Source organism: Garra rufa, chromosome 17 (assembly GCF_049309525.1).
Source record: "Garra rufa chromosome 17, GarRuf1.0, whole genome shotgun sequence".
Lineage (NCBI taxonomy): Eukaryota > Metazoa > Chordata > Actinopteri > Cypriniformes > Cyprinidae > Garra > Garra rufa.
In genome coordinates this window covers 38,981,166-39,003,516 of record NC_133377.1, presented here as the reverse complement: position 1 = coordinate 39,003,516, position 22,351 = coordinate 38,981,166, and the positions used below count along the sequence as shown (strand labels likewise).

Below are 22,351 nucleotides of genomic sequence, written 5' to 3'. Positions count from 1 at the left end.
AGGGCCTGGACAAGAAGTTTTGCAGGAAGTTCCTGATCTTTCTGATGTTGTGCGATGCAAACCTGCAAGATCGACCAGGTTTGAAAGTCAATTGGTCATCAAAGATTACACCAAGATTTCTGGCTGAAGTCGATGGGGTAATTGTTGATGAACCTAACTGGATGGTGAAGTCATGTTGTAGAGTTGGAGTGGCAGGAAAGACAAGGAGCTCAGTCTTTGCTAGACTGAGCTGTAAGTGATGTTCTTTCATCCATGCTGAGATATCCGCCAGGCAGCCTGAGATCCATGCAGCTACAGATGGATCATCTTGTTGAAATAAAAGATAGACCTGTATGTCCTCAGCATAGCAATGGTAGCAGAAGCCTGTATGATGGGACCCTGACATTTCGTGTATATGATGAAAAGGAGAGGTCCAAGAACTGATCCCTGAGGAACCTCAGTGACCAGTTGATATGCTTTGGATATCTCCCCTCCCCAGACCATCTGAAATACCTACCAGTGAGGTAGGATTTAAACCAGCAAAGTGGTGTCCCTGTGATGCCCAGCGATGAGAGGGTGGACAGGAGGATCTGATGATTCACTGTATCAAAGGCGGCAGATAGATCCAGCAAAATTATACTGATGATTTGGAATCAGCTTTTGCAGTCTGCAAAGCTTTAGTGACTGACAATAGTGCAATCTCAGTTGAATGGCCAATCCTGAAACCTGACTGGTTAGCATCCAATAGATTGTTCTCTGAGAGAAACAACATAATAAAACCAACTGTTAATATTTGTTATTTTATTATAATATGATGTTCACAGAACAGAGTGTTATTATTGTTGTTGTTTTTAAATCACACACTCTTATTATTAACTTACATTTATATTTCTTGAGAAACAGACCATAGCAGATCTGTGCATTAACCTGGAAAATGCAAGTTGTGGATGAAGATCATATCACCATTTTTTTTTTTACGTTTTTATGCTCACTTATTCATTCTTAAGCTATTTTTCTAAATCAGTTAAATGAAATCCCCTATTATCATTACATTACATTTAATTAATAACATAAAGATTGCTCAAACTGATTGGCTTTCACTTAAAAACGTTAAAGAGGAATGCTAAAGTAGGCTAGAAAAATAGCTACATATACTGTATGTGAAAGTGAAACAGTAAACAGCAGAGAGCAACTCTTTCGTAAGGAATAAATATAGTCATCAATCATCAAAGAGCTACTATCAATATTTTGTGGTGGAGAGAAAATAATGTAAAACTAAAGCTCTTATATGCCTAATGACCAAATTAAGTGACTAACATGTTTTCTTCCCTTATTTTGAAAGACTAAATGTTTTTTATTTACAAAATATTTTATTAATTAAGCATTGATGAAGATGTGATAGCTAAAGACAAAGACTAGCAGCAAATATGTAAACAAATGTAGCTATTGTGAATACTTATAGATGACACAAAACTATACAGACTATACAGGTTTGGTTATCTGTTGTTACCACACTACAAGAGACAAAAAGAGATGGTATTTCCCTGTGTCCTCAACTGCACTCAGTTCCGAGAAACCACGTGATATCATGGCAAAATCCTCAGTGCCATATTCATAGTTAGGCGGGTTTTCAATACTAATGTTGTCTCGGAGCGCCACCTAGTGGAAATCAATATCTACTAGAAAGACTAAAATACGTGTATTAGAGTTGATTTAGTGGTTTTAATATATATTCTAAGAGGTTAAGATTATGCTAGGTGTAAACTGTGACAAACGACGAAAAACTATTTTCAAATATTATGCATACCCTGCTGAAAAAACAGCATATGCTGGTTAGGTATGTTTTGGTGCTGGGATGCTTGTTTTAGCTGGTTTATGCTGGCCCTTGACCAGCAACATGACCAGCATAGACCAGGAAAGGACCAGCATAAACCAGCAAAGGACCAGCACCAAAATATACCCTACCTAACCAGCATATGCTGTTTTTTCAGCAGGGTAAACAACTAGCAGTTATAAGTGATTGCTTCGTAAACAGACTGTGGTAATGAAAGTAAAATGCTGAAATCGTGAGAAAGTAATAGATTAGAATAATTATTTGTAAAAATCCAAAAGGTAGAGCCCAAGTTTCTCTCGTGTATTGTTTAACACCATATGATGTTATGCTTAATATCAGCACAATATCCCTGCTGAAAAAAAACAGCTGAAACCAGCCAAGGCTGGTTGGCTGGTTTTAGCTGGTCAGTCTGATTTTAGCTGGTTTTAGAGGGGTTTTGTCCATTTTTCCGGTCTGGCCAAGCTGGTCAGGCTGGGAAACCACCAGCTAAAACCAGCTACTTCCAGCTTAAACCAGCTAAGACCAGCCAACCAGCCTAGGCTGGTATTAGCTGTTTTTTTTTCTTCAGCAGATTTTTTACAGCAAATTGTAATAAATGTATATATATAATTTATAATTATATAAAGATATAATTTAAAATAAATATTATTGGCAGTAATTATATTAGTTGTATTATACATATACATAGTTATACATAATGTGTTTTCATATTTGTTTTGTTTAAAAAAAAATATATATATTTGCATTCCATAATTTGCATTTTAAAATGTCAGTCAAGTAAGTCCTAAACTCTGTTTAACCCTCCTGAGCTAATGAGGGTTACATGGTTTTTAATTGTGCTTACTTTATCTTACTTTTTTCCCCCTATCTTTCTTAAAGTAATTCTGAGTGTCCGCTCTGGTCTGCTCTAGACTGGGAGCACGGGTTCTGTTAGACTGTGGGTTCTGGATAGAATCTTTTTGTCCAGTTTACAGCTCTCGATTCTCTGTCGAGTGGTGCTATCAGTTCCGGGGTGAAAGACCCCTGGTCCTCATGTACAATGTCAAGAACAATCATTTTGCATTGACATCACAGGCATCTATGAAACAGGAAATGCATCTCTGATTCTGGAAAAATCTCAAGTGAGAGACTCAGGAATTTACATCTGCACAGTGTAGTATCTACACCTGCTGGCTGAGTTAGGCATTGACCTGGAGATAGTTGGTGAAATGATTTTATGCTTACTTTTTTATGTCTATGATGCTGCAACCAACTAGTTTATCAATTATTATACAATAGTAACCACAGCCTATTTTCTTTCCAGAGCCTCCCTCTACCCATCTCCTCTTCCTCTAGTAAGGTGCTGGTGGTCCAGTGTAAGGCATCTGGTTTTGCTCTGGATCTGAGCTGGGAGTTCTGATGGCACTTTTAGTTAGAGCAGCCATCTGGAGCTGGAGATGTGAATGTAAATATCAAGTGAAAGATCATGCAAAATCTGATTCTGAAGATCACATAGTTCGCCAATAGGTGGCGACAAATGACTCTTTGTGAGAGAATCAGCCAAACCTTTTTTTAGATTTCAGTGCATGTGCTGTTTGCATTTTTAAAGGAATATGTTTGTCATTTAGAATGTACTGCTAGTCTTGATTTGATGTTTTGTTGATATCAGGTGCCGGTGATCGGACTTGATGGCGATGGTCAGTGTTGCAATTGTTCTTTATGGCATGATAAAGCTTATTTTCTTGACATTCAGCTATTCTGGTAAGTCAGTTCAGTCTGATTACTTAAATAGCTGATTTTTTTTCCTGGCAGCACTGCACCACAGAAGTGCTATTTACAAGTGAACTTTCATTAAAATGATCTGTTCTGTATTAAAAAAAAAACACTTTAAATAATGTAGTCTGTATCCTCACTTCCCATTTGTAGTGTATAGAGCTGTGGTTATCATAAAATATGTCTGGCATATACATATAAATGATTATCTAAATGTGTTTTGTTTTTACAAAAAAAAAAATTCATATAGACTCCAGTGAATCAGAGTTAAAGGAAATTGGTAATTAAATATTCACAGTACTTTTAACACTCCCAACAGGTTCATATTTTAGTGATGGTGTCATTTAAAAATAGTCTGTTTACTTATTGTTTGGTTCTCTCTTTTCTGTAGAAGGAGAAGTAAATCTGTACCTGGCCCTAGAAGTTAAATAGGCTGTAGAAACATGTTACGGTCGGCGGCTTAAGCAGGATCTTGTTTACCTTTTGTTGCCCCTCCCTTGTGTTCTTGGCGTTACGCTATCTCTACGAGCGTGTAGGCGCGCTCTCTCTCTCTCTCTCTCTCTCTCTCTCTCTCTCTCTCTCTCTCTCTCTCTCTCTCTCTCTTTCTTTCTTTTAGGTGGACGCACCTGTTTGTTGTTGCGAGGCTGATTAACAGTGGTTAAAAAGACGCCAACGAGGAGGAGAAGGACAGATGGATTCTTGTGGGCCAGCCAGAAAAACTTTGTCCTTTTGTTTATTTTGTGTTTTTACTTTTTCTTTGTAGTTGTTGTCCATTATGTTAAGTGTTAGTTGGTAGCTAAATTCAATGTCGTCAATGTCGTCCTGTTGAGTGAGTGAATAAATAGACTTGAATAGTAACATCGTTTCCTCATTCTTTTTATGTTACATAATCTCTCTTTTCGAGCCCTTTTAATGAGAGGTTGTAACAAAACATTGAAAGAAAACTTAATGAATCAGAATTATTAGAAATTTAGTAATAAACTTTAATTTGTACAAATGCTGAAAACAATAACCACTGTAATATATAGCCTACACTCTCACACACACACACACACACACACACACACACACACACACACACACACACACACACACACACACACACACACACACACACACACACACACACACACACACACACGTTGGGTTTACATGTTTTATGGAGACATTCCATAGGCGTAATGGTTTTTATACTGTACAAACCGTACTTTCTATTGCCCTACACCTACCCTACACCTAAGCCTAGCCCTCACAGGAGATTGTGCATTCTTTTATTTCATCAAAAAAACTCATTGTGCATGATTTATAAGCCTGTTTCCTCATGGGGACCTGAGAAATGTCCCCACAAGGTCAAAATCTACTGGTATTCCTATCCTTGTGGGGACATTTGGTCCCCACAACGTGATGAATACCAGGTACACACACACACACACACACACACACACACACACATCCAAATCAGAAAAAGTCGGGACAGTATGGAAAAAGCAAATAAAAAAGTAAGTAGTGATTTCTAATTTGACTTTGACTTGTATTTCAATGCAGACAATATGAACACAAAATATGTCATGTTTTGTCTGGTCAACTTCATTTTATTTGTAAATATACATCCTTTCCTGTCATTGACATGAAAGACCTGCAACACATTCCAAAAAAGGTTGGGACAGGAGCAATTTATGGCTAGTAATCTGGTAAATTGGTGAAATAATGTGATTTGAAAGAGTCGTGTCAACAGTTCATAGTAATTATAATTTGGAACAAAAGCAGCATCCAAGAAAGGTCTAGTCCTTTACGAGCAAAGATAGGCCGAGGATCAGTTTGTTTATTTTATTTATATATATATATATATATATATATATATATATATATATATATATATATAGTATTTTGCTTTTAAACTGTTTTTTTTAACATTTTTTATTCAATTTTAATTGTGAAAAATAAAAGTGTATGGAAATGGTTGAACATTTTTACTGTAAATATGCTTTATAATTCATGCACTCTCAGAAAAAAAAGTACAAAGCACAGGGGTAGTACCCCTTTTAAAAGGTACTAATATGTGATCCTGGACCACAAAACCAGTCATAAGGTTAAATTTTACAAAACTGAGATGTATACATCATATGAAAGCTCAATAAATAAGATTTCTATTAATGTATGGTTTGTTAGGATAGGATTTGAATTTGGTCGAGATACGTCTATTTGAAAATCTGTAATCTGAGGGGGCAAAAAAATTTAAATACTGAGAAAATCAACTTTAAAGTTCTCTAAATTAGGTTCTTTTCTTTTTTTTTTGGCAAATATCTTTATTGAACATTTATCAACTTTAACAAAACACAAAACAAATATACACACAACAGGCCACAAAAAAGGGATTAAAATAAAGTAAAGCATAATGGTAGCACAATACCAATTCAAAATCCAATGCACTCACTTGAGGTACTTGGGGAGGAAAACCTTTCCACAGAACAGTTGACAAATCAGTCTCTAAATTGCTAATATAAGGCTTCCAAACGTTATAGAACTGACCTGGTCAGCCATTAACTAAACATGTTAAATATTCCAGCGGGTTTAGTTCCATTAAAATCTTGTGCCATCCCGAAATAGTCGGAGTCTTATCGCTTATCCATCTCAATAATATATTTTTCCTGGCTGCAAACATAAGATTATAAAGTCTCTTTTCATTGGATAAAATCAAAGATTGATCTGGTAGACCAAGGATCAAAAATACAGAATCAATAGCCAACTCTTTGTCAAAAAGAATGCACATTTCAGATACAATCTTGGCCCAGTATATTTGCCAAATTAGGTTCTTAACAATGCATATTACTAATCAAAAATTACATTTTGCTATATTTACAGTAAATATTTTAGAAAAAAATCTTTATGGAATATGATTTATAAAGATTCATAAAGAGTTAGTTTCCTAATGATTTTGGCTTAAAAGAAAAATCAATAATTTTGACCCATACAATGTATTTTTGGCTATTGCTACAAATATACCCCAGCGACTTAAAACTGGTTTTGTGGTCCAAGGTCACATATGTACTTTTAAAGTACTAATATGCATCATTTAGTTGGTTAATATGCCATTTAGGGCTAAATAGGTTAGAAAGATGTAACTTTTGTACCTTAGGATACCACTGGTATTAATAAGGATAGGATTTTCCATCATATATTGTGAAAGAGCCATTCTAAAGTTTAGGCTATAAATAAAAGACGACAATGAAGTGTGAAGGTTTTAACAGGTTGTTTGACATCGCTCTGCAAAAAATGAAAATGATTTCTATCTGACACGATACAATGTAATAATCACTTTTTTTGTTGTTATTGTCAGTTTCCTAGTGTTTTTCCCCCTCACATGGACTGTTGGTTTCTCCCTTTGTCTCCCCCTGTATTTCTGTGTTTATTGGTTTGTTCCGTCCCCATTAGCTTAGATTTGTTTCACCTGTCTTGCTAATTTGCCACACCCCCTGCCACTTCTATTTAAGTCGTTTGTTTCCTCAGTTCTTTATCCAACGCCATTCTACTGCCCACACTCCAGTCTAGTAAGTGGCGGTAATGCGCCTTCTAAGTGAGGTGCCAACCGCCATAAAACCTAGAAGAGGAAGAAAAGTTCTTTATCCGGTCATGAAGTTCCGTCGTGGTTTTGTTTCCTGTCTTCCTGTTTGTTTTGTTTAAAGTTTCTTTCATTAATAAATAAACCAAATTTATTTAAATAATTTTTTTCCGTACTCCTGGCTCCTGCGTTCGTTCTCCTGGCTCCCCTCTCCCTGCATGGCGTGACAGATGACTGGATCCTACCAAAGATGTGTCGGGCTGAGGACAAGCTAAGGAGACAGCGGCAGGGTGGTCGGGAGTTGGAACAATGTGTGGAGGAATTCCTCGAGCTTTCCCATCAGGTAGGCTGGCCCGATGCTTCTCGTGGTGCTGTGTTTGTTTTGGGGCTGGATAATGAGACTATACGCTGCGAGCTTCCAGCCTGTTGTTTTCCCCTGATCAAGCTAGTCAAGGGATCAAACGGATCAAATTTTGAGGTTGAAGAAGTTTAAATCAGCCTCATCTTCCATGCCAGCCTGCCGTATGCCGGGAACCTTCACATACCGTGCCAACGGCTCGAACCGTCAGCCCAGTCCCCATTTCCCAGTCATCCTCCAAAGTTCCACCGCTATCCTCAGCCCAATGCGGCCGGCCTTCTCCCCGTGCTCTTGTCCGCTGGCCGCTGCCCAGCGCTCAGTTCAGCCGGTGGCTGAACGATTAGCAGCGTTAAATCGCTAGTTCTCGAATAACTACGCTACAGAAAATAGCAATTCATAACAATTTGTTTTCTATATTCATTGTTTATAATTGGTTAAATGTCTCTCAAATGTTGATAGATTCATGTTCCATAATACAACTGCAATATATAGGGTAATATTCAATATATAAATAAAAATAACAACAGTCTCAACATGGCACTTGCATTGAAAAATAGGCATTTTCTTAATGCATGAAAACCATTCATTCCAATACAGGTGATTTTGACCACCTTTATTTGGGTAGATTTTTTATGATGCATTCTGAATAACTAAACAATCTCATACAAAGTTATACCAAGGTTGCAATGAAAGTTGTATCCACTGCTCATTAAGAAAAGCTAAATGCTAATAAAAATATCTAAATGTATTGATAAAATACAATAATTGAAATTTGTAAGCCCATTTACAACACCAGTCTAAAGTTTTTGAACAGTAAGATTTTGTTTTTTGAAAGAAAAAAAAGTCCCTTCTGTGCACGGTCTGCATTTATTTGATCCAAAGTACAGTAAAAAAAAAATTAAAAATTAAATATCAGAAATATTTTTACAATTTAAAATAACTATTTGAATGTATTTTAAAATGTAATTTATTCCTATGGTTTCAAAGCTGAATTCTACCATCACTACCCCAGTCATGTGATCCTTCAGAAATATTCTAATAATCTGATCTGCTGCTCAGAAAACATTTGTTATTATTATCATCATGTTGAAAAAGCCAAGCAGCTAACAGCATTTATCTGAAAGAGAAATCTTTTGTAACATTATAAATGTCTTTATCATCTCTTTTGATCAGTTTAAAGCATTTTTGTTAAAAGTATTAATTTCTATAATTCCCACCCCAATCCTGTCGAGCCATGATGCCGATAGAGACTGGCAGACCCGCAGCGAGCCCACCATTCAGATGGTGGGCTGAGGGTGTGCACAGGGGCCGTCAGGAGACAGCGGTGACTTGGCTGATGCAGTATGGCAGACAGGAGTAGGCAAAAGAGGGAGAGTGGGTGGGAAAAATTGTGAGTGGGAAGCTGGTGATATCCGAGCAGAAGTCAATTAATTCCAGTGTGGTAAGGTCCAGTGCTGGCTCACCCTCAGTGTTAGTGTAGTGGGCAGAGCCTCCCTCATCACAATCCCTCGTGGCGAGCTCTGTTGCCGGCTCACGGCTCAACATCATGCTCAGGCTCTCCGTCAGCGGTGGGCTCGGGCTGTGGCTCTGCTCTCAGAGGCGATGGAGGGCCAGGCACTGGGTCTAGAGTGGGGCTGGTGTCATCCTTCATGGTCTGCGAAGATCTGCTGGACACCAGCACCCACTTGATATAGGCGGCGAGGCTCTCCCGAGGACCATTTTCATACAGCTGCATTTTAGTGGCGGTGTTAAGTCCAGCTCGATAGAAAGTTCAGAGGCAGCTGTCCGGGTAGTGTGTCATGGGGACGAGGAACACAAAGTCTTTGGTGTGGTCCTCAAGAGAGCAATTCCTCTGCTCCAGGAGGAGGATGAGGACAGACGGGTCCGTTCATGGTGAATAAACAAACCGAACACTGAAAAAACGAAAAAGTGAAATGTAGGAAGGCGCAACAAGAAGTTGAAGTAAATGCAAAGTCTTTAATAATAATCCACAGGCAGAGTGATTCACAGACAGGAATGGTAGGAACACACACACATGAGGTAACCTTGTAGCTGGACACCAGAACACTGAACACAAACCAACTAATTAAGACAGGTTAAGGAGACATAGACAGGTGATGGGAATGACACTAAGGAAAACCAAATATGGGCATATGTGAGAAACCAAGACAGACAGACTGACAGGATGTTACAAATCCATTATCAAAGAATCCTGAAAAAACATTACTAAACTGTTTTAAATATTGTTTCTTGAACAGCAAATCAACATATTACAACTATTTCTAAAGGATCATGTGACACTGAAGACTGGAGTAAATGTAGCTTTGATCACTGGAATAAATTACATTTTTAAATATTCAAATAGAAAACAGTTATTTTAAATATGGAAACATTTCTAAATGTTACTGTTGTTGCTGTACAACAAATAAATGCAGGCTTGGTGAGCACAAGAAACTTCTTTAAAAATGTTACTATTAAAAAAAACCTTTGACTGATAGTGTATCCAAAGCATCTTACAAAAAAGGAATGCAACAACAAAAGAAATCCAAAGACACAAGTGCTCTATACAGTAGTATGCTAGAAAAGAATAGTCTACAAGATGAAGTGAAAATAATGCAGGCCCAATAGGATAAACCTACACCGGTTGTACAGGTTTGGATATCTGTTGTTGCAGGTACAATATGCAAATCTATTTCCCTGTGTCCTTAACTGCTGTTCCAAGAAACCACATGATTCAGAGGGTGGAGCCAGTTTCAACAGGACTATAGCTCCAAATTCTTAATGTTTTGCTCATGTAAAGTGATGATCAAGTTGATGTTAATTTTTAATATAGTTTGATTAGATATAATTCAACCCTTGTGCGACCTTATTGACATTTTTGTCCATTTCAGTTTTTTGTTTTGTTTTAAGTGTGCCTGTGTTAACGCCAACTGGATAAATCTTGGCTCATGTTTGTGTTTTTATTGAAATTTTAATATTTCACCCTTATTTCCTTCAAAAAATCTATTTTACCCTCCGTACAAAAAATACTCACACTCAGGACCTTAAGGACAAAAATGTCCACATTGAAACCCATTAAAACTGCAATTTTTAAACCCAGGGCCATTTGACTATTAAATGACGCAATATTTGATAAAAGGTATTTATTCTATCGAAAAGGCTTCAAATTTGTACTTTTTGCCATTTTTTTACTAGATTGTGACATTTTTTTCAAATTTGGCATATAAAAGAAATAGTCGCTTTTTGTGTTTTCTGCTTATGCATATTATAGCCTATTATAGAGTCAATTGGAAAAATAATGCAGCTATAAATGTGTGGTTATGTTGGTAAGAATGTCAGACTGTGGTTTGCATGTGTTTACTGAATTTTATGGGTGTAATTAGTTTGAAAGAAATTATATTGTACTGGCAATCAAAAATCCCACTCCGTGTATGAGTCCCACCCTTGGCAGGGTTGTAGGGCCATGTGAAAGCTATGAATAAGGTCAAAGAAGGTTAATGAGCTTTGAGGATTTTTCTTTTTCACCCAAACACACATCTTAATCCTTGATTGCACTTTTTCATTTATTATTGTTTTTGTACAGAGATGAAAGGTGAGCTTGAATTTGCCTGAGAAGTTCAGACGGCTCTAAACACATTGTTTTTGTTTTCACCACAAGAAAACGCTGATTTTGTAGTCTGGCAGATTTTATACAAAGTTTGAGTGTTCGCACACTCCATACAGGTGTTCGCATAATAAAACCTAGACATATTTGGTGCTTGAGGGCTTGATCATTTCATTGCTTGCAAGATGTAGAGATGTTACTCAGCAGAGGAAGCTCTGGAGCTAGTGTTGCCCACTGACAGTGAGCATTATGTAAAGAAAGCAGTTTTTAAAGCATTACAATTATGAAAATGAATGAATGTTTGGTAATTATGAATAGAAGAGATGCTGATAAAAAAACAACAGTCAGTGAAAGTGAAAAAAAAAATATATATAACATCTATGACAGGTTTCTGACATGGACATTTTTGTCCATTATGGCCCTAAGTGTTAGTTTTTTTTTTTTTTTTTTTTAATTCTGACACTACACAAAAAATATAAATGCCTCAAAATGAATGTTGTTGTTCTTCATTGACACAGCCAAAAAGCTAATAAACAAAGAAAAAAAATCTGATTATCATTTAGTATATGGAAATTAACTACTATTTTTCATTTTTTCATAAAAAAAAAAACCTGTGGCATTACGTAAACAAACCAGCATTTAAAGGGTTAAAATTCTGAAAATTAATGAATGTTTGGTATATAATTTACTTACCAGCATAAGCAAAATGAAGTCCAGCAAGCAAAAGCACGAGCAGAAGCACTACGAGCCATTTCTTGCATTTTCCTACGAGGCAACTCTTTTTAGATTTAAAATACTAATATTAATATTAGACTAGAGAAATTATTGGAACTATTCAGGTTAATACCAAACATTGGTCTTAGCTGTTGACTTTGAACTAGTAAAATGTCTTTGCGGCAACGCCTGCACAGGTTCTGAAATTCCAGCCAGTAGGCGGTGAGCTGGCTACAACCTAACACTTTTTGACTTTCTCAGTTTGTGAAAATTCACATGGTTCACAGTACACTTTTTCGTCCAAATTAATTTTACACTTGTGTATTACAAATATGTGGTTTTGCTTTGTAATTACAGTGTACACTCTTTTCTTTATTTACCCCAAAACATGAAAGAGAAATGTGACAATGTGCCACATAGGTTGTTGTAACATGACCATATAACAGCTTAAAACATTATCTGATGTAATAAAAAAAAAAATCCAAGACAAACTACAATATTTCGTTGTTGTTTTTTGTTTTTGTTTTTTACAATTAATGGCAAAATGAATGTTTGGAAATATAAACTGATATTTCTGACACTACAGAAAAAGATAGAAATATCTGACTTACTATCTAAAAAAATACTTGTGGTGAACACAGTATTATGTCTGCTCGATAGAAGAAGTAAATCTGGAGGTGATTTTACATGTTGTCTAACCGTGAAATTCCTGTTTTCACTTATTCTATTTAAAATTTTGTCATAAATGTTAAAGGGGTCATTGGGTGCAAAACTAACTTTTCCATGTTGTTTGAACGTTAATGTGTGTTGTCAGCTTGTGTACACAATCACACTACAAAGAAAAAAACCACCCAGTGGTATTTTTTAATCTTTAAAAGTAATATCCCCTTTTAAAACCAGGTAATTCTCAGCTTCTTATCTGGCAGCCATATCACTAAATAAGCTAAATGCGGCTAAAGTAAACATTATAGATCCTAATCCCCCAGCAGAGAGCTCGGTGGCATTTAAAGAGACCATGTTTTAAAATGAGCTGAAATGTTGCAGAGCTTATTTTGACAAGGCAAAAGGGTGTTTTTTTACACTACTATTGGAAACACTACTATTTTTAACCAAAGTTTATTAGAGACTTTTCATAAAGACTTTGCATATTGTCAGGCACATTTCCATACAATCTTATTTTAGTGGATTTGCTCAAACAACCAACACATAAAAGTCATATTAAACATTTTTACAATGTGATTGAATGCTGAATAAAGTGTTCAAGTAACATGTCTGAATCAACCTCACTACTACAAAAATAGAAATAGTTCTTATAGGTCAGATCATATTATGATACAAAGCCAGTTTCATTATCTCTATAGATGTGCTTGCAAAGAAACGCTACACTGGTAAGAACGGATAACGAAAATCATTTAACCCTAATTAAACCAGTTAACCCTAATTAAACACACCTGAATCAAATTATCAAGGTCTCCAGGTTTCGCTAGAAACTTCCAGGCCAAGTATGTTAGAGCAGGTCAAAGCTAAACACTGCAGGAAAGTGTCTCTTCCAGAAGCAGGATTGGACACTTCTGAGCTAAAACAATATGACAACAGCAAATAGATAAAATAAATCTTTATAGCATGACTGTTTGTTATCATTTAACTCAAAGCAACAACTGGAGAGTTACATTAAAGGATAATGTCTTTAAATCTGTTTTCACCAGATTTAACTTAAAAACCTAAGTTCAGCAGCTGCCTTAAATCAGCTTAAAACTACAAAAAAGTTAAATCAGCTTAAAACTACAAGTCATTTTAACTTATTACAATTAAATTTGTTGATTTAACTTGTGAGTTTAAATGATTTAACTTAACTTTTTAAGGCAGCTGCTAAACTTAAGTTTTTAAGTTGAAACTGGTGAAAACTTTTTATAGTGTAGCTTCAACCACAAAATCTGCAGACCCTCATGACACAAAGAATTTGAATTTGTCAATAAAAGTTTATAAAGTCAATAAAATGTTTGGCTTTGGTCAATATTGATATTGACTAATGAACCAATATCTTGTGAAGGCAAAGTCTAAAATTAGTTAAACTTAAGATGCTTTTTTAATTTCTCCTCAAAAAAAGAATCCATTTTCTTAATTTAACTAAAAAAAAATGTAGTGACAGTTAAAGTGTTAAAAGTTAAAAGACCAGCTGCAGGTTGAGCAAAATCTTATCAGGTCCCATTTTCTCGCAGTCATCTAGTGTCATTTGCAGTCGTCTTATCTCCTTGTTTAAGAAAAAAAAAATGGATTATTACAGTTCACTTAGCATGATTTGTCTAATGCATGGTTTGAGAAAATGTTTTTGATTCTTACATAATAGGTTTGGTGCTGTCATTTGAGCTTTCAGAGTGAACAGAGCCACTGTCTGATCCATTATGTAAGCTACTGCTACTTCCAGAGTCATCATCTGGAAAGGAAAATTTTAATTGTGAAACAAACAGTGGAAAGGCAAAAATACCACCTGTAAAATAAAAATACTCCAGCGATTTAATTAATTCAACCCATTAGAACACATCAAGAGCTAAATGTCAGCCGTTTTATTTAAAACTAAAAGCTGTGCCTTCAACGCGTATTTTGTGTATATGCCCACAAAACTACTTGATTTGCACGAATTTGACCGCCTTTAAATTTAAATATTCCAGCGATTTTATTTACTCCACCCATCACAACGCATCACCAGCTAAATTCAGGTGTTTGCGAGCTGCTTTATGTAAAACTTAAAGCCTTGGGTTCGGTTTTCATGAGGACGTGAGCTGATGGCTCGAATGCACTCTGGAATGCTGTGTAATGTTACTGTGCTTCTTAATGCTAATGCCTAAATTATGTCAGTGATACTCTGATTGTAAGGATTATCAAGAATTTTGATCTGAAGTCTAATAAAAGTTAAGAAAAATGCCTTTAGACCACATTCTAATTCATTTTTCTTAACTTTTAACTTCTTAAAATTTGAGGAATATTAAATAAACTGTAGGCTAATAAATATTCTTCATAACGAATACATGAACAAAACAAATAGCCTAGCTATACTTCAAAATTAAGTTTTTATAAATTCATAAATCATGAATATGTCAAAATAATATTATTCTCGATATATTAATTATATATAATAGTTTTGAATCAAATAGATGAGGAAATTACAGAATTGTTTAGGTAATGTAGTAAATCAGATTAATCCCTGATTTTAGACATAAGCCTATTTAAGATTCGTATTTTTCAATTTATAAATTCTTGCTTTAATAAACACGTAAAAATAGTGCTAGAAATGTTATAATTAAGGGAATCAAACCTAGGCCTAGGCACTTGAAAAGACATAATAAAATGTGTTTTTCTCAAGCAATAATTCCAAAAATAAAGAGAAGCATCCGACTTAATATATTGAAGACACATTGATTTTTTTTTTCATTTATTAGGAACATCATCATAGCAGGAAAGCTAATGCTTTCTTTTATATTAAGCCCCAACTAAGAAAAGTAAAACAAACCTTAACACTTCAATAAGTAAAATAGGTTTTAAATAAAAGCGATGCTGTTGTCTGCAGTGTTGTATTTGGTGGGGGGGAGCATGGGTAGATAATATGGTTTTTGTGAGCTGTATTTTTTTTTTGGGGGGGGGGGGGGTTTGCCAGAATTTCACTGTCGTGACTCGCCAGTCGTTAAATACTGTATGTTGTTAACTGCAATGACTCAGTTTGTGCTCCTTTCCTGTCAAAGACTAAAATCTGTTAAGTCGTTAAGTGTGCCAAGTAGGGCTCGCTGCAGCCTGCAGTGGACATCCAACCCCGCCCACATCCATGTGTGACGTCAGACACCATGCCCACGTCAATGCGTCATCGTGTGACTGCAGCGAGCCCTACTTGGAGGTCTGTAAAACACACGTGAATGGCGATGCTTCAGCACGGCTACCGGACAAGTTCGCGAACCTTTAGTTAAAGCTGCGTTGAAACGAGCCGACCTATGGCTCGCTGTAGCATCCCAAAATAAAAATGGTAAATTATTGTTTTCTTATTGATTTTTTTTTTAAGAAAGACAAAACTGTAAGAAGCAAATATTTAATTTATGTAATGGTGAAAATGGCAAAATACATGGGGGAAAAACTTTGAAAACCATGTTCAGTAATCAGCCTTTGGCCTAGTGTGTAATTTTGTTCAGCTTTGGCCAAGAATGTTCATTTTGGTGCATCCTTATTGCAGCTTAGGAAGTCCCATTCCCTTGCATTTTATGGACTCACAAAGATGCATTATTTTTTCTAAAAATCTTTGCTTCTGCTCATCTAAATAAAGAAACTCAAAGTTGGTGTGGAATGAGTTTGTGTAAATAACGAGAAATTTCATTTTTGGGTGGTGTTTACCTTTAAGTAATAGTTTACTATTCAAAAGCATTAGTTATATAGATAGCCTATGTCACTAGTCTTATCACTGTTTTTGATTAATGGTTCGTTAATAAAACACGCAGAATTACAAATCAGTTAGTCTATGTTCCAAACTGGACTAAAGCCTTAACCTTTTATACAGATCTAAAAATCAAATCAACCCCCAGCAAAAACATTCATTCATTTTGTTTTTATAAGGAACTTACCACTGACAGGTTTAAAGCCTGAAAAACAATCAAGAGAGGTGAACTGTAAGTGAATTTCAACCACAAAACATAGCATTATCAAATGTACAATCTGACGCTGACTACAATCAGTGAACACAATTTAAATCTTTAAGTTCTTGACAAACAAAATGTAATACATTTTTATGCTACTTAAAATGTTGTATTTTACACATTTAAAAAAGTTCATTTAAGATATTTTAATCATTTTTAAGTACTTTTGTACACACTGTCATAAGAATTTGTCCTCACCATTTTTCTTCTTATACACCATATATCCAGCGACACCAATGACAACCAACAAGACAGAAACGAGAACACCAACAATGATGCCAATGGGAACAGGAGCTGAGGGATCTGATCAAATGAAAACATCAGTTCCCTATCAGTCGGTCTCTACGACATCTCGTCAAAGACCAACGAATTGGGATCTCGCCTGGAGAGACCAATCCACTTTGTGTGTAAACTAAACGAGCCAATGCACATTGGCATGCATGATTGCAGCCAACTGTGGCTGATCACAGCGTGAGTATATAACTAGGGCTGTCGCGATAACCGCAATATTGCAATACCGCGCTATTGACGTGCATAACCGCAGAGGAATGCAACAACCGCAGCAAACGCGATATTTGCCTGTTTTCTTTTTTCCTAAGGATTTGCCCTTCTCACTGAATGCCTGTGTGCTGAATATTAAATTAGTAATAAGTTAGTAATGATAACATAATGTGTTTATTATGAGGCTCAGTAGATATGCACTTAACAAGCCTAAACAGACAGCGATTGAGAGAGAGATCGACTGAGCATGTGCAATTACCTGTCTGTCTTTCAGATCGAGTCAGGAATGTATGTGAAACTAGCTTGACATGTCCAAGGAAAGTCAAATCTCTGTCTTAACATCGATGCTCTGCTGTTCAGCTGAGCCTTTAAAAGTGCCGATTAAAGTTAAAATGATTTTAACATTGTGTTTCATTCCGTCTCTCTTTGAATAAACGTTTTTGAACGTGTAGTTGAATGAACGGATTAATGACTTTCTCAAAGATAGACTCTTGCCTCCATCTTGTGGCGTAACAATGAAACTGCACTGACAGCTCGTCTAGAACACGCAGGTCAAACACTGACAGAAAGTCTCTTGTCCAGTCAGACTCGAGGGTGCGCGCTATCTATTATATATACACGAAGATTTCAGATGCAAAGCCTCTAAGTATGTTTGACATTTTTCTTCAAAATTTGCATTTCTTTCTGGCTAGGTCTTTCTGGCTAGTACTGTTTACTTCACTTCATATATCATTTATCGCTGCGGCCATCTCCCCTGTTCGTCTCAGCATGAAAGAGCAATTTCCTTTTAAAGACGAGGCGTCTACAACATGCCTTTCTCCCTGTGCGTTTCTGGATGCGGCCGTTACCTGTCGCCGGGTGATGGCCACGACCGCTGCCTTACGTGTCTGGGCATTGAACACGCTCAGGCGGCGTTCGTGGATGAGTCATGCCCCCACTGCGGGAGGATGGCCATCGCGGATCTGTGGACCAGACTCCGCTTCCTGCAAAGGGGCAGGGTTCCAGTCCCTCTGCCCAGATCGACCGTTCCCCCCGGTAAACGCAGAGGGGGCTCTACCTCTGGCAGCAGGGGACTGGCTGGTCTCATGGTGACGGTAAGGAATTCCCCACCGAGGTCCTCCTTTCACCTACAATCCGCTGCCACTAGTGCTCCCGGAGGAAAGGGCTGGACCTCCTATAGGGGCACCACCCGTATCCTTTGGGGCTCCCCCCGATGAACAGATGTCGGTCGCGGCATCGGAGGGAGAGCCAGACCTCTCTGGGGAGGATACCGGCACACTGTTGTCCGCCGGAGATCGACCCGGAGATGATGGCTATGCTTGCCTGGTCCGCCGAGAAGGTAGTGCTTGAATGGAACCCTCCATCACGTCCCGAACCTTCTCGGTTGGATGATTGGTATCTCGGAGTGGCCCGCGCTGGTTCTCAGTGCCCCACCCCAGTGCCATTCTTTCCGGAGGTGCATGAGGAGCTCACTCGGACCTGGACGGCTCCTTTTACTGCCCGAAACCGTTCAAGTGGGTCTTCCTCCCTCAACACCCTTGATGGCGGACCAGTGTGGTGCTACACGGCTGTCCCACCAGTGGAGCGCGCTGTTGCGATGCAACTGTGTCCCGGCGCTGCTTCCACTTGGCTGGGCAACCCGTCGCTCCCTTCCCGGGCCTGTAGGCACTCGTCACAGTTGATCGGCAGTGCCTATGCGGCCTGTGGTGACGCTGGCTACGCATTACTTCCCATGGCGTTGCTACAGGTACAGTACATCAGGCCCAGGCCCTTACACCGCTACGGCTGCTCCATATGAGACCGCTTCAACACTGGCTTCATGGCCGAGTCCCGAAGAGAACGTGGCTACACGGCAGCATGCTGGTGTTATTTTAACCTGGTAAGAGCCAAGCCTTTATCACGTGGTCAGACCCTTGGTTAATTCGGGCAGGAGTACCCATGGAGTAGGTCTCCAGGCATGCTGTGGTATACACGGATGCCTCCACCACCAGTTGGGGAGCCACGTACGACGGGCAGGCAGTTTCAGGGGTTTGGACGGGCCCCCAGCTTACTTGGCACATCAACTGCCTCAAGTTGCTTGCAGTACATCTTGCCCTGCTCCGACTCAAGGGGCGCTTACCGGGGCAAACACGTCCTAGTCTGCACAGACAACATTGCGACCTTTGCGCACATCAACCGTCAAGGCAGTCTAAGCTCCCGTCGCATTTCGCGACTCGCCCGTCACCTCCTCATTTGGAGTCAGAAGCATCTGAGGTCGCTTCATGCCATTCACATTCCCGGGTTGCTCAACTGTGCGGCCGACAAGCTCTCAATAGCTGCGCTTCCTGGAGAATGGAGACTCCCTGGACTTGTCCCACTGCCAGTGGTTTTACTCCCTGACCGAGGGAACCCTCAGCACGGATGCACTGACAGGCCCTTCGCAAATATGCGTTTTCCCCAGTAAGCCTTCTGGCACAGACCTTGTCCTTCTGGTGGCCCCTACTGGCCCACTCGGACTTGGTTCCCCAAACTCATGCTCCTCACGACAGCCCCTCCCTGGCAGATTACTCTGAGGAAGGATCTTCTGACTCAGACCCTGTGGCACCCGCGTCCAGACCTCTGGAATCTACATGTCTGGTCCCTGGACGGGATGCGGAGGTTCTAGGTGACCTACCCCAAGGGGTAGTAGACACCATTATTTCGGCGAGAGCTCAGTCCACAAGACATGCCTACGCCTTGAAGTGAAACCTGTTCGTTGATTGGTGTTCCTCTCAAGGTGAGGACCCCCGAAGATGCTCGATCAGAGCCGTGCACTCCTTTCTGCAGCAAGGGTTGGAGCGTAGGCTGTCCCCTTCCACCCTTAAAGTCTATGTGGCTGCCATTTCTGCAAACCACGACCTTGTAGAAGGAAGGTCGGTGGGGAGGCACGACCTGGTCTCCAGGTTTCTCAGGGGCGCCAGAAGGTTAAATCCTCCTAGCCCCCCTTCCATACCCTCTTGGGACCTGTCCCTCGTGCTCACAGCCCCCTTTGAGCCTTTGCAGGCAGTTGAGTTTAAGTTTCTCACAATGAAAACTCTACTCCTGCTTGCATTGGCCTCCATCAAGAGGGTAGGGGACCTGCACACATTTTTGATAGACGAATCGTTCCTAGAGTTTGGGCCGGAGGATTCCCAGGTAACTCTGAGGCCCCGGGACGGCTATGTGCCCAAGGTTCCCACCACTCCCTTCAGGGACCAGGTGGTGAGCCTGCAAGTGCTGCCCTCGGAGGAGGCAGACCCAGCCCTAGCTTTGCTCTGTCCCGTCCGAGCACTAAGATGCTATGTTGACGGGACTCAAAGCTTCAGGACCTCAGACCAGCTCTTTGTATGACATGGAGGCAGGCAGAAGGGGAATGCCGTCTCTAAGCAGAGGTTTTGCCCACTGGATAGTGGATGCCATTACCCTGGCCTATCAGGCTCAGGGTGTGCCCTGTCCCCTCAGGCTGAGAGCTCACTCAACTAGGAGTGTTGCACCCTCCTGGGTGGCGGCTCGTGGCGCCTCGCTGACTGACATTTGTAGAGCTGCGGGCTGGGCGACCCCTAACATGTTCACTAGGTTCTATAGCCTTCGTGTAGAGCCAGTTTCCTCCCGTGTTCTCACCTCAAACAAGTAGAAACACAGGGAGGCCTCTGGCTCGGGTCAGCTTGCTGTACTGCTCCAGAGTAGCCCCTGCAGGGCCGACGCCCCTCACCGGCACTATCTCGCCCCCTCAGAGAGCACCATAAATGTTAAAGTGGATTTTAATGATAAAATGTACTATTTAGAAATCACAGTTGAGAAGTGTATTGTCGTCCTATATTGAAAAATAAGCTAAAATAGCAATATTTAATTAAGGAGAGTCTGATAGGTAAGGTTACTACTGAGGAGGTTTCACTCAGGGGCGTAGATTTAGGGGGACGTTCTAAAACGCTTGACGTGAAAAACGCTTAACGTGGCTTAACGTAGGCTACGTAAAAAACGAGCAGGAAACCCCAAATTTCTGTCAAACCTTACTTGGAACAAACACTACTATCAAAAGAAGGAGCCCTTATTCCACAGATAAAGTGAATAATATCACGTTAAGCGTTTTCTCCCCAATAGAAGCCCATTATAAGGAAACAGCTCAACGTGGTTTAACGTATCTCAACAGCGACCAGGGAAGACCAAACAATTCTAAATGTTAAATTTTACTTAAAATAAATAGCCTACTTTCTGCTGTCAAAAGAACAAGCTCTTATTCTGCATATGAAGTGATCTCCCCCCATAGTCCATTTTAAAAAAACATGTTAATGGAGTTCTATAAGAAGAAAACGCTTAACGTGATATTATTCACTTTATATGTTGAATGAGATCTCATTCTTTTAAAAGCAGCAAGTACTAATTATAAGTAATATTTGAATACAGAAGATTGTTTTCCCTCAGTCGTAAAGATATGTTAAACCTTGTTAAGCTGTTTCCTTATGGGGGACGCTTAACGTGATAGTATTCACTTTATCTGTAGAATGAGGGCTCGTTCGTTTGAAAGTAGTTAGTGTTTGTTCCAAATAAGGTTTGACAGAAATTTGGGGTTCCCTGCTCGTTTATTACGTCACGTTAAGCGTTTAAGAACGTCCCCATACAAAGACCGTTCGTTTAGACCCTGGACGTTGCTCACTAGCTGCAGTTTTTGTGCTTGTAGCAGATATTTTGGTTTATGGCGTGTTAAAACTTAAGCAATGTACCATAGCTATCTGTTTTTTCTTAATTGGGAGTGTTATATTTGCATTAAAATGATCGCCCCCTCTTTGAATTTCAGACACCCCCTCTTCAGCGCTCGGCTGGCGCCGGCTCTGAGCCCCTGAGTAATTGTGTCGAGCTCCTCTGCCGAGCTTGACAGCCGGATGTAGCGGAACGTCCGGCGTCAGGCCCTCACTCGATGAATCCTTCGGAACTGGTAGAGGGCCAGGCTCCACATAGACACTTAACTGCATCTCTTATGTTTTTTCCACAGTGCCCTAGAGGCTGTGTGTTCCCCGGTAGTCCACCTACCATCACGAGGGTTCAATCACCTCCAATCTTCCATATATCCTGAATTTAATTTTATGTGTATTGCTCCGTACTTCTTACAGAAGGGCAGGAGCTCCGCACGTTCACAGTGCTCAAGCCTCACTAAAATGGGTAGTGCTATGTTATACGGTGACTGGTCTTCCTTGTTGCGAGCCCTGGCCGAGCCAGAAAAGGGGCCCAGGAGGCTCGCTCAGGACACTAGAAGGGGCAGCAGCCGTGGCGCTTTGTTAGGGATCCCAATTCGTCGGACTTCGACGAGACGTCGTAGAAACCGACTGATAGGGAACGTCTCGGTTACGTATTGTAACCCTCGTTCCCTGAAGGAGGGAACGGA

General features: G+C 39.5%; 1 protein-coding gene across 1 annotated transcript in view; it reads right to left on the bottom strand.

Annotated features, from left to right (window-relative positions):
• Window positions 1-12,900: 12,900 nt before the first annotated feature.
• The window catches only part of LOC141289544 (class I histocompatibility antigen, F10 alpha chain-like), a 30,934-nt gene continuing 21,483 nt past the window's right edge, over window positions 12,901-22,351 (bottom strand). Inside the window, exons 5-8 of the mRNA XM_073821659.1 lie at window positions 16,672-16,776; window positions 16,402-16,419; window positions 14,141-14,234; window positions 12,901-14,051 (exon numbers count right to left, since the gene is read on the bottom strand). Coding sequence (XP_073677760.1) covers window positions 14,045-14,051; window positions 14,141-14,234; window positions 16,402-16,419; window positions 16,672-16,776 — 224 coding nt within the window. The 3' untranslated portion in view covers window positions 12,901-14,044. The remainder of the gene's footprint in view (window positions 14,052-14,140; window positions 14,235-16,401; window positions 16,420-16,671; window positions 16,777-22,351) is intronic.